This window comes from Coffea eugenioides, chromosome 2, assembly GCF_003713205.1.
Source record: "Coffea eugenioides isolate CCC68of chromosome 2, Ceug_1.0, whole genome shotgun sequence".
Taxonomy (NCBI): domain Eukaryota; kingdom Viridiplantae; phylum Streptophyta; class Magnoliopsida; order Gentianales; family Rubiaceae; genus Coffea; species Coffea eugenioides.
Window position 1 is genome coordinate 29,479,696 of NC_040036.1, and position 13,814 is coordinate 29,493,509.

At 37.2% G+C, this 13,814-nt stretch overlaps 2 protein-coding genes across 3 annotated transcripts; both read left to right on the top strand.

The window, feature by feature from the left end:
• The first annotated feature begins 228 nt into the window (after window positions 1–228).
• On the top strand, window positions 229–6,130 carry LOC113761022 (RNA polymerase sigma factor sigB). The gene is made up of 7 exons (XM_027303821.1): window positions 229–668; window positions 2,115–2,404; window positions 2,908–3,522; window positions 4,457–4,687; window positions 4,812–4,952; window positions 5,242–5,442; window positions 5,548–6,130. Exons 1-7 carry the CDS (start codon window positions 581–583, stop codon window positions 5,827–5,829), a joined length of 1,848 nt encoding a protein of 615 aa, XP_027159622.1. The 5' UTR covers window positions 229–580; the 3' UTR covers window positions 5,830–6,130.
• Window positions 6,131–8,558: 2,428 nt separating this feature from the next.
• On the top strand, window positions 8,559–12,121 carry LOC113762951 (chromo domain protein LHP1). Of its 2 annotated transcripts, none has more exons than XM_027306604.1 (6): window positions 8,559–9,085; window positions 9,552–9,577; window positions 9,987–10,073; window positions 10,230–10,961; window positions 11,590–11,692; window positions 11,765–12,121. In XM_027306604.1, exons 1-6 carry the CDS (start codon window positions 8,681–8,683, stop codon window positions 11,807–11,809), a joined length of 1,398 nt encoding a protein of 465 aa, XP_027162405.1. In that variant the 5' UTR covers window positions 8,559–8,680; the 3' UTR covers window positions 11,810–12,121. The 2 variants fall into 2 exon arrangements, with proteins under 2 accessions (XP_027162405.1, XP_027162406.1); XM_027306605.1 differs by having other exon boundaries at window positions 8,560–9,085; window positions 11,590–11,650.
• The last annotated feature ends 1,693 nt before the right edge of the window (window positions 12,122–13,814 follow it).

A 13,814-nucleotide genomic window follows, 5' to 3' on the forward strand; every position in this document is an offset into this window, starting at 1 on the left:
TTAATCTCATAAAATTTTATTTTATAGTTATGCGTTATTGAAAATAAGTTATATCATGTGTATATAAAATTGTAGTTTATATATTTTATACAAAACCAACTCGAACAATTTTCCTAACAAGCATTCGGACCATGTACAAGCCGGCCGCACCCAAATCCACTGACAAAGCCCCATTAGATACTACTAAACAAAATTGAAAGCCTTACTACAGTGGACTGCTTGTCCTTCTCTCCTCCTCATTCTTGAAGCAGACTATCATCCCCCTTATCCTTTCATTCTATCGCATTCTGAAACACCCAAAACTCCCTCTTCTCTTCTCTTGTCCCGTCTTCTCTCTCGCCCCACCCACAAACATTAGCAAGGATGGCACTTTGAACATTGTACTATAGTCTTAGGCCAATATCAAACCTTCATTGCCTCAAAACAGAAAACTAGAAAAATCCCATTTTTACTTATGTATCAGTAGCAATTGGTAGCATGCTTGAAGAATATATACATAAGCACATAAGAAGAAAATAGTAATATACCAGGGACTACTTATGTATGGATATAATAAGTTGAGAGCAGTAGAAGGAAGAAGATGTCTTGTCTATTGCCACAGTTCAGGTGTTTGCCGGATGCTTTTGGTGTTTCCTTCAAATCCCATCAACACTCTGCCCCCCAACTCTGTAAGTTTTTGAACTCTTTCTTTTACTATTTTTCTGTTTTTGCATTTTACTTTTGTGGGTTGCTAATTTAATAGTTTTGGATTGGAATTTTTTTAAGTGGTTAAAATTAAGTGTTTGTGGGTTCTGGGATTGGTTTCCCTTAATATAGCTGATGCTGCATTTAAAATCTGTATTGAGTCGTGCTGCTGCAAGTAAGTTTGATGTGGTTGAAGTTTTTTTTTTTGTTGGTATAATTAGTGGAATGTTATTATTACCTATTATTTATTTGTCCGTGCATGATTTGGATTGTATATTAAGTTAGCTTGTGATTTATTTGGGAGTTAGGGCAGGGGTGGGGAGGCGGCATTATTCTTTGGATTAAGAAAGGACTAGATTCAGCTGTTATTTTTTAGATCGCGAATGAAATTGAGAGATGGGTAAAAGCATAGGCTTAATGAGTAATGAACTTGTAGTTTGCTCATTTTTTGGCTGTTTTGTTTTTGTAGGATAAAAGTGAATTTTGATTTTGTTTTTCTGGTTTTCTTGAACTTTGGGAAGTCCATAAGAGGGGAAATGAAAAGGAAAACAGAAAAGAATTTAACTGGTTTTCTTCCTAGATTGATACCATGAGACGGCGCAGTCAGGTGTAAGTGGGTTGCATTAATGATTTGCCAATGAGTTTGTGGCCTGTGCTAGAGCTTTGCTGGTGCAAGCGTGTGTTAAACAAAGTCAAGATAATGGGGCCCATCACATTGTTAGGCATCTAATGAAGTATTATAATGGAGCACTTGGTATTCAACTAGCTGTTAACATTGTTTCAGAAGCTAAATTCAAGTTTATCTATTGTTACTTTTTGGCATTATAATCTTGGTTACTCTGTAAGTAGAACTTAGTCTCTAATTATGAGATCCTTACCATGTAAATTGTCTTCTGAGCAGAGCCTCCCCACCCTAAGAAAAAGAAAGAAAGAAAGAAAGAAAATTAAAGTATTTCTCATGTGAATGCTGAACTGGGCATGTAAATTAAAACCCTTCTGGCAATTCAGCTTGCAGCCTTAAGATCGGCTAGATGGTGCATTAGGATGAACACAAGTAATGTTATTTTCTCCTGGGAGATATTATCGCTGTTAGTCTTCATAATTGTAAATGCAAACATTTAGTTTTCTATAGATCATATTACATTGATCTGAATTGATGCTTCCTTAATTGGATTTTGTGATTTGGAGGATGTATTTTGATTGAAAGAAATTATGGTGTTCTTATTGTTCTTATTTGTTAATTTCAATGTTTAAACTTTCGTAGTATAGTATCTAACTGAGGAACTGCATATTGGCCTAAGCCCTGGTTCTTTGTGTTATAATACTTCTGGATGTTAGTACTGAGATTTCTGTTTGAGTAACAGGACAATTTTTTTTTATTTTTTATTTCTGGATCTTCTTTAATACTTAGACATTTTCTTGAAATGCAGCAAAAAATAGAGATCCTATACATGTAAGAACACAATGCATCTTATCAACTACATCAGCACCAACATCAGCAACAAGTACAGTGCTTGACATTGAGAAGCTGCGACTATTGTCCTTAGAAGCAAACTCAAATTCTGTTTCAGATGGTTCGTGGAAAGCCCCAAAATCACCAGCAATGGCTGCAGTTCTTGTTATGGAGAAGTTGAAATTAATTTCTCTGGAAGCTCATTCAGATTCAGTTACGGCAAATAGACCATGGACGTACAATGGACCAGTTGATTCAGCTATAAAGGTTAGCACATAGTGGCTTCAGAATGACTCTACAACCTTAACAAATAACAAACAATAATAAAAAGTGACAACCTTCAGATATTTTGTTCGTGGAGCTTGTTTATAATTCAAATGATAAAGTAACAACTTAAGAAGACAGGTTTTTTATTGCAGGTGTGGGGAAATAAGTGGAATGGTTTGTTTGAGTTGCAAGATGGATAAGCTAGACTTTTCCTTTAGCTTATGATGAACATCTAAGGTCAAGTAACTATGAACTTAATTTGCCACTGGTAATTCAAAATTGCACAAATTGGAGCTGATGCCTAGGTCATTATTCATTAACAACTATTTCGGCTAGGCTGGGCATTGCTGTTTATTATTTGATGTCTCTTTTGTTGGACCTTGTACTCTACATTGAAGGATGATATGGCATACTAGTTGGAGCGTCTTTATTATTGTTTTCCAGTGACTTAATTTTTGTGTATCTGTTGACTCAGTGAGTCCATTGACTTAATTTTTGTGCAGCCAAATCTTGGAGCCACTTTGGTAACAGAATCCCTTATTGCAAATGAAGAAGCTGTCATAGCAGCTGCAGCAGCTGAAGCAGTTGCTTTAGCAAAGGCAGCCCTAAAGGTGGCCAAGGATGCAGCCATGATGGTTGACCATGGTAACTTGACAGAGCCAGAAAGTAAAGCAATGGATACCCTTTCTGAATCTAGTGATGTATTGTCCAATAGGGCTCTTCTGGGTCAACTAGAGAAAAGAGTTAACACCATAGGAGAAATAAATATTGCTGGAGTTGAGTTGGGTGAAAATCATTCAATCTGGTATCCCTTCACTGAATCTGATGATATGGAGCCGACTAATGAAGAACTAGAGCTTCTGCAGGAACAACTGTTGAATAATGTAGCTGTGAGATCAAAGCGTCAAAAAGAAAGAAAAGCAAGAAGAGCCAGAGCAGCAGAGAGGGCAGCTGCCAGTGCTGTATCTGTGAAATCATCAGGTTCAACTAGCAGGAAGAAGCGTTCTTCCATACAGGAAATAGATTACTCTGATCCATTGCGCTACTTGAGAGGAACTGCCACTACTTCTAGGCTGCTAACTGCTTCTGAAGAACGGGAGTTATCTGAAGGAATACAGGTTCACCAAATTTTAATGAAGTATTTTCTTTCTTCTTTTTTAATGTATATTTAGTCTTGTGGGTTTTTTTATTATTTTCAATTGATGTTCTGAGTACTACACTTTTATCCATAAATTAAACTCAAGTATGAATTCTCATGATGATTGTCATTTATCATCCAGATAGCTTGTAGAAAGCCAAATTCAGAAGTATCAAACTTTTAGCTTGACTGTTCATTTTCTGTTTCTGACAGTAATGGAATAAAATAGCCTGTGAATACAACAATTTCCTTTTTCACTGGGTAATCTGGCAATCAAATTACTAAATTGGACAACTTTGAGAAGTTGATAATACACAAAGATGAAGCATCATGTGATAAATTTATCAATGCTTGATCTCAATGTGGCACGGGGCTTATAGCTTTACAGGTTTTCTGGCGTACTCATAAGTAGTAGATAATCTAATTGCATCTCAATATCTTTTCAAGATTAGTAGCTGTTCTCTTTAATGAATATTCACATTGTAATTTTGAGTTTTTTTCCATCTTTGTTACTTAATTTGAAGAATGTGGAATTAGATATTGCTTTTCCTTTGGGAAGTTTTCCAATCCGTGAACCAATGGTTAGTGTGACACTCAGCAAAGACACTTATTTGTCAGTTGCTTTGAATAAAGTTTTGGGATCAACATCTCAGTGGATGTCAGTTTCCAATAATTTGAAAACAATAGAAATGCAGCCTCCTTGTTTACTGACTCGCTATGACCTCGACATTCAAGTAGGACACACATTGTATGGCCTTTGGGCAATATCAACTATGTTATGCTAACATTGAGTCATATGTTCTATGCTTTCTCTTTCATTCTCCTCCTCATTGCTCGGTGGGATGATTTATAAGCAGTACTTTTATTCCCTTTTACTGATTTGTATGTCATGTAACCTTTGAGATTTGGTTCAGGATCTATTAAAGCTGGAAACACTTCACGAGGAACTTGCACAGCGTTGTGGAGCTGAGCCCACTTTTGCTCAATGGGCTGCTGCTGCTGGTGTTGATCAGAAGACCTTGAGGAAGCGATTGAATTATGGTACTCTAAGCAAAGATAAAATGATTAAGAGCAACATACGTCTTGTTATTTCAATTGCAAGGAATTATCAGGGTGCTGGGATGAATCTCCAAGATTTGGTTCAGGTATCCTTGCAGAAATGTTTTGCTATGGCATGATTCATGGTTTTTGCTGAAACATAAATTGTTTAAAACAGATTTGGGCTTTTTTGATTCCCTGAGGAGCTGATTTGTTTAACTTCATTCTCAGGAAGGGTGCCGAGGCCTTGTACGAGGTGCAGAAAAGTTTGATGCTAAAAAAGGTTTCAAGTTCTCCACCTATGCCCATTGGTGGATAAAGCAGGCAGTTCGGAAGTCACTTTCTGATCAGTCTAGGACAATTAGATTACCGGTAAGATTCTTAAAACTGATCACTCCTTATAATTTTTCCTCTACTGAGTTGCATGTAAATTTCAAGTAATAATGAGACCTAGTGCCTCTGTTCTTCTGTCTAAAGTCAAGTCTATATTATAGCCTCTACCACAATCGAACATCAGTAGCTGCCCTCTCGAAGGTTGCTCTTTCCTTGTTTGCGATGTTGTTATTTAAAGATACTAAAGACAACTACAGTTGATAAATTATGGACAAGTCCTGATGATGTGGTGCATCATTTAATCTGTGAAATTTTTGTGGCAATCCAGTTTCACATGGTTGAGGCAACTTATAGAGTGAAGGAAGCTAAAAAGCAACTGTATTCAGAAAATGGTAGACATCCTGATGATGAAGAAGTGGCAGAGGCAGCTGGCCTCTCAATGAAGAGGCTTTCTGCTGTAATGCTGACTCCTAAAGCTCCAAGATCTCTTGATCAGAAAATTGGGATAAACCAGAATCTGAAACCTTCGGTGCGTCCAGAAGTTCTCTATTCTTTGTTTGGCGGGAGTTTTAGCCAATGAGTCATCACTGAATTGCATATTTTTCTGATTATTGTCCCCGTATCTTCTTTGCAGGAAGTAATCGCTGATCCTGAAGCTGAAACATCAGAAGACTTGCTGGTCAAGCGTTTCATGAGACAGGACCTAGAGAAAGTTTTGAACACTCTAAACCCAAGGGAGAGGCAGGTCATTCGATGGCGATTTGGACTAGAGGATGGAAGGATGAAGACATTGCAAGAGATTGGGGAGTTGATGGGAGTGAGCAGGGAGAGAATCAGGCAAATTGAATCATGTGCATTCCGCAAATTAAAGAACAAACGGAGAACGAAGCATTTGCAACAGTATTTACTTTCATAAGCCCCCCAGAATGATCAGGAAAGTAGTATATATATTTCTTAGCAACAACTTGCATCTCGAGGCTCGTGCTCTCCCTGTTCTATATTTTTCTTTCTCCATTTTCTACTCCTACATAATCTTGCCTTTTGCTTTCTTGTTTCTCTTCTTTCTCCAGCTATAGAACTCTTATCATTCTAGCAAGACTAGATATTGTTTCTGTACAGTTAACACGAAAATCTTTCATTAGGCAATATCAGAAATTTCAAAGAGATACAGCGTGGAAAGGCACGTATTCTCACTCTGAATGAATGATCTTTTGTTCTCCTTTGTGCCAGAAGATACAGTGGATCACTACTACTTGTCAAGTGATAAATTCTTGGCTCCATTAGTTGTGGAAAATCTGATTTCTCCTGGTCAGTGTGTGAGCAAAATTTTAAAAAGAAAAAATGAAAAGACCACTCTAGTCTTATAGCCAGTAACTAGCCTTGGCCAATGTCAGGCTAGTTAAAAAGACACATTGGTCGAAGGCCAAGAAGTGCTCCTTGATGTCTCGCTGAATTTTCTTCAATATCAGTTGATGAAGAGAAATATTTAAGCAAGTAAGGAAAGGCTGCTTGTTAGAGGTTACCTAGAATAGACTACTACAGAGATGTTAAAGAAATGCTTGGCAGATAACTGAGACAGTTCCACTCTCTCAACCAAGCCACCAAAAAGAAAAAGGTAGTATTAAGCATCCCAAAATGGAAAGAAAAGATTTCATTGAAAAATTAAGTACAAAAATAGTCATTAGTGTGTTTGGATTGGAGATTATTTGGGATAATTTTTTTTTTTTTTTAAAAACTGTAGCACTTTTTTGATGCGATATATATGAGATAAAAATGTGCTTAGAAAATATGTTGATAATGCAAACAAGTCAATGTGTGTGTAAATAAGGCATAATCCAAACGCAGATATCTGATGAAAAAGCTCATAGTGCAGCACATACATTGCATGCGGGCTTTCTTGTGAACAAATACTGATGATTTGAAGACCAATCTTGAGATTTTGCTAAACTATATTAAAGAAAGGGGTGGCAAGAAGGATTTTAGTAATTAACAAAAAGCTACATCTGAAATTCTTTCCCTATGAAGCACATTTACAATAACAAAACATCATTCAATGGATTGTATTGAATTAGACAAATAAATGCATTAACCTATAAACTTTCTACTACTATATAAGCCTAAAACTAGTTTAATTTTGCCATTGGACTTTAATAAAAGAGATAAGTGGTTTTCCAATTGAAGCTGCATTCATTTTCTTTGGCTAATATCAGTACCCATAATTTACACTTCTATTCATGAATCTCATTTATTCATGCAAGAGAGTTTAAGTGAAAAATTTAATGTAAAGATATCCACATATTAACACAAAAAGATATGTAACTAAAGGAAGGAAATCACTGCTCTTGAAATCAATGGAAATCAATAATGTAATGGAGAGTTCCAAATTCCATGACAACTGCAGAGAACTAGTAATGGGATTGTGAATCAAGAAAAAGGTTCTCTTCCTTTGATTTCTTCCTAAATGAAAAGAGAATGAAAGAAAATGAGTGGAGCACAAGCTAATAGTCCATGTATTCACACTTGTCAACCTATAGATTGGGAAACAAAATTGACACTAGCAGCAAAGCAAAGTGGGATTGAATTGGCCATTGGAAATTAGTCCCTAAGCTAAATATTAAGAATATTTACTTTCTTTACTTTGTTTTTTCTTAAAATTTCAACAGAGACATAACCATACAAGCAGAGTATGAAAATTCTGCATAGATATTATCGCTTTTCATGAGATCAGTGCAGAGCAACTCCCCTCACCCACCAAAAGAGGGGCAAATAAAGAGCAAAAAGAAAAAGGAAACAGAGAGAAAACTATTATGAAAAGCTTCTAATTCATGGCAATTACTACCTTTTATATATATATATATATATATATATATCTAGCATTCACATAAATTACTAACAAAAAGAAGTAAAGGGCTTCTATATTCTCCCAAAAAGAAAAAAAATAAAAATATTTTGCTTTACATTCTTTAAAGATTACAAAAAGATGTTACATTGAATTGTAGTGATGGCACAAACTTATTAGTTATTACTAACCAAAATAAGCCAAAAATTCAATAAGTGGAAAAAAGAATAATTTAATATTCGAGTAGGAAATTAACTACACATAAACTCAGTGTATACATTGAACTATTATTATCTTCTCATTAACACATACTCAAGAAGAAATTTTTGAATATAACTAGTCCACATGGAATAAATACGAATATTTGTACCTTAAGCATTGTAACTTGTACTACTACAAAGAGTACAAACAAACATCATAAAATCATGATAATGAGCATCTTTTTTTTTTTTTTTTTTTAGTATAGTTCCTATTGCCAAAACTTGTACATACTTCATCAAAACTTGTACAATTGAAGAATATTTAAAACGAGAAATTGCTTGTACAGCATGAATCAAAAGTTGTACAGTTTGAAGAGTTACTATACAATGCTTAAAAGCCAGTCCTACTAGTACACTAGAACAAATATTTTAACAATGTCAAAATTCCGTCCAAGACTTTTCCCCCCAAATCCCTCCCTCCCCTTCAAAATTCACAAAATTCCAAAAACAAATACTAAATGAATAGAAAAAGGGAAAAAAAAGGAGAGAAAAAGTCTGAAAATATTTGTATCTATCTTCTTGAGAAATAAAAGCCTGTGCAGAGTCAGACTAGAAGACTGCAGCTCGCTCACTCCCTCCTACTTACCTTAAATCTTAGAGAGAAAAAGTAAGAGTAAAAAGAAAGAAAGAAAGAAAGAAAAAAAAAGAAGAGAAAATACAACAAAACCATGAAAGGAGGGAAAAGAAGAGCCTCCGTGGACCCACCGGCTCCACCGGAGACCTCGGCGGAGGGCGGAGAAGGAGGAGCAATGGGAAATGATCAGAACCCTCCTCGTGGTCCTCCTTCTAGTCTTGATGCCCCGGCGGACGACGGTCGGCAGAAGCAACCGGAGAAAGGAGCAGGAGCTGGTGGAGCTGAGAAGGATAGTTCTGTGGCTGCTGTGGCTGCGGCGGAGGCGGAAGAAGAGGAGGAAGAAGAGGAAGAAGAAGAGGGGGAGAAGGCAAATGGCCAGTTTGATGAGGGGCAGATGGAAGAGGGTGAAGGTGAAGAAGGGGAGGGAGAGGGCGAAAAGGCTAAGCTTGCCGAAGGTTATTATGAGATCGAGGCCGTTCGCCGGAAAAGGGTCCGAAAGGTATGATTTTTTGTTTTAATTTCTCGTTTAAATTTGTCTTAAAGTTATTACCATTTGTGGGTTTTTCTTTGTTCTTCTATTTTAAATTTTTTTTTTTGCGGTTTTTGGGTTAATGCTGAGGAACGCAAGCGCTTAATGATTTCAAAGGCAAAAACCTTTTTTGAGGGAAATTTATGTACGAAATTTTGTAAACGTTGTTGGTTTTTGTTCTTTTCATGGCTTCAGTGATTTTGGTTAGATAATTGACAAGAATGGTTTTTTGGGCTAATGCTGCTGATTATTGTATTTTCATGAACGATTTAATGTGCTTAATTTTACTCTTTGCTTTTACTTTTATTTTGAATTTTCGTGCTGGATTTTTTTGTAATGCGTGTTTTTACCCCTTTTATGGCTAATTTTGTGGCTTGCTGTTTGTTTTCTTCGTTGGTATTTGGAAATCTGTTGGATGCTGCGGAAAAATGAATAGGGTGAAGTTCAGTATCTGATCAAATGGTTAGTCCTCCTCCTCGCCTTCCCTCCTCCCCCCTCTCCCTCTCCCTCTCTCTCTCACACACACACACACAGAGACATCCACACACGCATACCCATGGATATACCCACATTATCCGCGAACTCACTGACATTTGTAATTTTGCATCTGTCTATTGAACTTTGGCAGGGAAATGTTAGATTTGCATGATTTAGAGTAAATCATCAATGGGAAGTATAAAGTTTCCATCCATTAGCGTCATAGATTCAGCATAGCATTGGATCTAATGCTTAAATTACCAATTAGTATCTTGAAGAAAAGTGTTAGATTTTGCTGGATTTGATATAATTCTCTATAGCATGTCTAGATTGCCATTCATTAATGTCAAGAGCAATCAGTTATTAAATTTTCCTAATTTTTTGGGGGTCAAAGGCGAGGCTGGCCGGAGACAGCCAATACATGGGAGCCATTGGAAAATTTGTTATCCTGTTCGGATGTTATTGAGGCCTTTGAAGACAGGTTAGTTTTTTGTTTCCCTTCTCTTTTATTGTCAGTGTTTTTTGTTGTCCAGTCAATTAATGTTTAGTCTGAGGGATTAGGTTGGTGTCCCTTGTATGTGCTTAACATTTGTTGTTTTTCTCTTACGTTGTTTGTATTGCTTGGATGGTTATGAAGCTTGCGGTCAGGGAAACGGTCAACACGTAGGCGTAAGCGCAAATATGGAAGCGCTCAATCTCAGTCAAAGAAAAAGCAGCAGCAGCGTTCCCCTGCAGCTGCTACGTATAATGTCCCTGCTGTAAAGGTTCGCATTCTTGAGAAGCCATTACCATTTCCTCCTCTCAATGAACCCGGCAGTACAAATGGAGAAGCTGGTGTCAATGGTGTGGATAATGAGAATGGTGCGAATCCAGCAACCTTTAGGACTGATTTATTGGAAGAACCAAATGAATTAAATCTTAAGATAAGTGAACTGAGAGGAGCTGCTGTTAGCAATGAGGATTGTGTTGACAAATATACAATTGATGCACAAGAAGCTCCATTGTCAGAACAAAGTGGACGTGCAAATGGCCTGCAAAATGCTGATTGTCCAGAACCAGTTCAATCTGGTCGCTGCACTGGTGCTAAAAGGAGGAAGTCTGGTTCCGTTAAAAGGTTTAAACAAGATTCACCCTCAGGCATGGCAGAGAATCTACAGAACATAGCAGCAACTAATGGGTCTTGTGGAATGAGTGCGAATTCAGGGAGTCAAAGTTCTGACCATATGGCTAATGATCTCCGTTTTAAAAGCAAAGTTGACGGTTCTAAACATATATGTGATATCACTGAGATTGTCAAGCCGGTGAGCTATTTGTCTGCGGCGGCAAACAGCAACGGTCAGGATATCTCAGTTACCTTTATGGCTAAGAGGTTTGTGATCTAACACCTACTTTGTTGATCTGTATTTCTTTTAAATTTGTGCTTGTTTACTACTTATACCAACTGGAATTCCCTAATTGATGTCTCTTTCAGTTTTGAGATAAGGTTCTGCTTTTGTCTAAACATATGTAAACTTGTTTTAACTAAAGTTTCCAAACATATAGTCAGGTTATGGTGTATATAGCATGTGGTCATGGGCAATGTGAAGCATTAGGAACCAAAACTTGGTGGAACTTGTGATTAGACTGCTCTGATTGGCTGTTAAGGACTTATTGCAAAGCGCTGGTGAAAGAAATAATAGGATATATATGCTGGAAATTCATGTATTTTGGTTGGATGTGAGAGGGTTTTTGTGTGTGTATGTTTGTGTGTTGTGTTGGACGGTAGTTGTATTAATGTTGTTTACTGTTTTAAATTTGGCGACCTATGTAAATAATAAAGTTGGGGAGGCTGCTATAAGTGTATCTCTGACAGTGCCAGAAGCACTGAAATTATACTTTTGTTGACATGACTGGATGCTAAAGTGCTGGATACAAGGTTTTCATGTTTACAATATTCATTTACTCTGTTTTCTGAATACTTTTGCCTATTGTGTCTGTGTTTTTGCCATGCCTTACAGATCTGATGGGAGCGAAGTGACAGTGGACAACAAATTTCTGAAGGCCAATCACCCTGTTCTGGTAATTGTTCTACCTGTTAGTCGCAGGTTTCCTTTCGCTCAGGTATTGGCAAATACAGAGTTGTCATTTCTTTTTCTGACAATTTAACTTAAATTATTTTTCTATATTTTGCAGTTGATAAACTTCTATGAGAAACATCTCCGGTACAGTCCTGCGTAAGGTTTGGGCTGGTGATGGTGCAGACATTGGGTAGCTCAGCATCACCTGTGTTCTCCAATGTATAGTGTTGTAATTTTGTAGGTGGACTAAAATGCTGCAACTTAATCCGTGAAGTATTTAATGGGGAGAGTAGCAACTAGGATCCAGCTGAATTGTGCAGCAAACTGCTTTTACTCGATTGTTTTTGTGAAGTAACTTGACTTTCTCCAAAGGGTTATTCCCCTTTTAGTTTCAAACTTGATTAACATGTATTCTGTCATCTTTTTAGTGCTGGACTATGTCATATGTGAACAAAAAAGGCTTAGTTGTTTCTGTCTGGGCTCATCCATGTTAGCGGACACCTGACAGCCGTAAACTCCCTGCTCAAGATGTATGCGAAGAGAACCATTCAAGCTTAAACATTTGTACCAGTTCGTTAGTTCTTTGAATGACCTGGTGCAGAAATGATCTGGATTTTTAAATTGTTCTGCATTTTGGTCTTCCTAGTCTTTTCAGTTTTCATTCATAATATTATTTGCATTCAGGCCTGTAGTCATGATGTCTATGTTCTTGTCTAAGTTGTCTTCAATAATTAATATGACTATAATCATGCTCTCTCTTATGATCTTTATCCTTCCCTGCCTAAGCCAGTTTATGGGGGTTCATTATTTATCATTATTATTACATCTCGTAAGTATCGATCCGATCGATCGATAACGTATTTGGGATCTCACGGTCACTATTGTTGTTGGCCGTTCTTTAAAAAAAAACAAAAATGTCCAGAAAGTACCATCGGTATTTATCATTATTAGGAGCACCTGAAAGCAGACGTTTTGTTTTCTTTTTTTTTTCCACCAAGAAACAAAGAAGTCAAGACTATGATAGTGTTGCTAGTCCATGGCATCATCTGTGCAACGAAGAATAATATAGGCAACAGACATTGATGGGGATCACTAAAATCCGCGTCTTCATCCCTAGAAACAGGCACCAAGTCACCAGCCTTTGTATCCCAAGAAAAAGAAGCTTAGGATGATTCGTTCTTAGCCATCTTCAACCAACACTAGTCTCAGTATTTATGCTCCATCAACCCCAGTGGAGACCAGTTTAGAATCCAGTGAAAATGGCAAGAAGAAGAGGGCCATCACCGCTTGTTCCTGCACTCATGGTTTTGGTGCTGAGCCTGATCATCTTCTGGCCTCACATATACTTCGTCCTGGGAATTGTCGTGCCTCGGTTCCAAGCAGAGGTAGATGCAGATGATGCTGGAAGTTCAACTAGTTTCCTGATGCAAATCCTGCTTGTGTTCTTGATGTTTCTTGTACGCTTTCTCGCTGCATCCAGTCCTGGAAAGCGGCAAAGCAGCCGGTCTAGTTATTATGGTTATAAATAAATAACGAGGGGGATGGCTCTGGGGTGGGACTCTTCTTCTGGTGCTGATCTTTCTAATCCTTTACAAACTAATGTAAGCGTCTGTGCTAAGCTCTTGCAACAAGTGAAACTTTAGATTGAGGCAGCTTAGAACTTTGCTTTTGCAATTGATCTGATCGCCCATAGATACAATTAGATGCTTTGAGATCTGGAGTTTCCTGGCTGAATAACCTCTATTTTGGCATGTATGGTCCAAGTAGAGGAACTTGTTGGCAGTAACAACAGATTCTTTGAATTTTTTAAACCGCGGAGTTTGATCAAAACAAGTTCTAATACTTTTGTACTTATTATCATTCGATTTCATATTTTGAATGATTTCCAAAATTTGTTATGTCTTGGCAGTGAAAAAATGGAATGTAAAAAAATCTGAGTAGAAGTTCTATAATGTAACAAATGGTTGAAATCTGAGTGGAAGTTTGGGTAAATTTCACTTTGCACCCTTTAATTAGACCTGAATTCTCACTTTAGTTCCTAAACTTTATAATGGGACGCTTTAGTCCCTTAATTATAAAACTTGTCCATTTCAGTCCCTAAAGTATAAAATTTGCCCCCATTTTTCCTCTAAAGTATACTCACTTAGGCATAAAAGCTGTCTCAC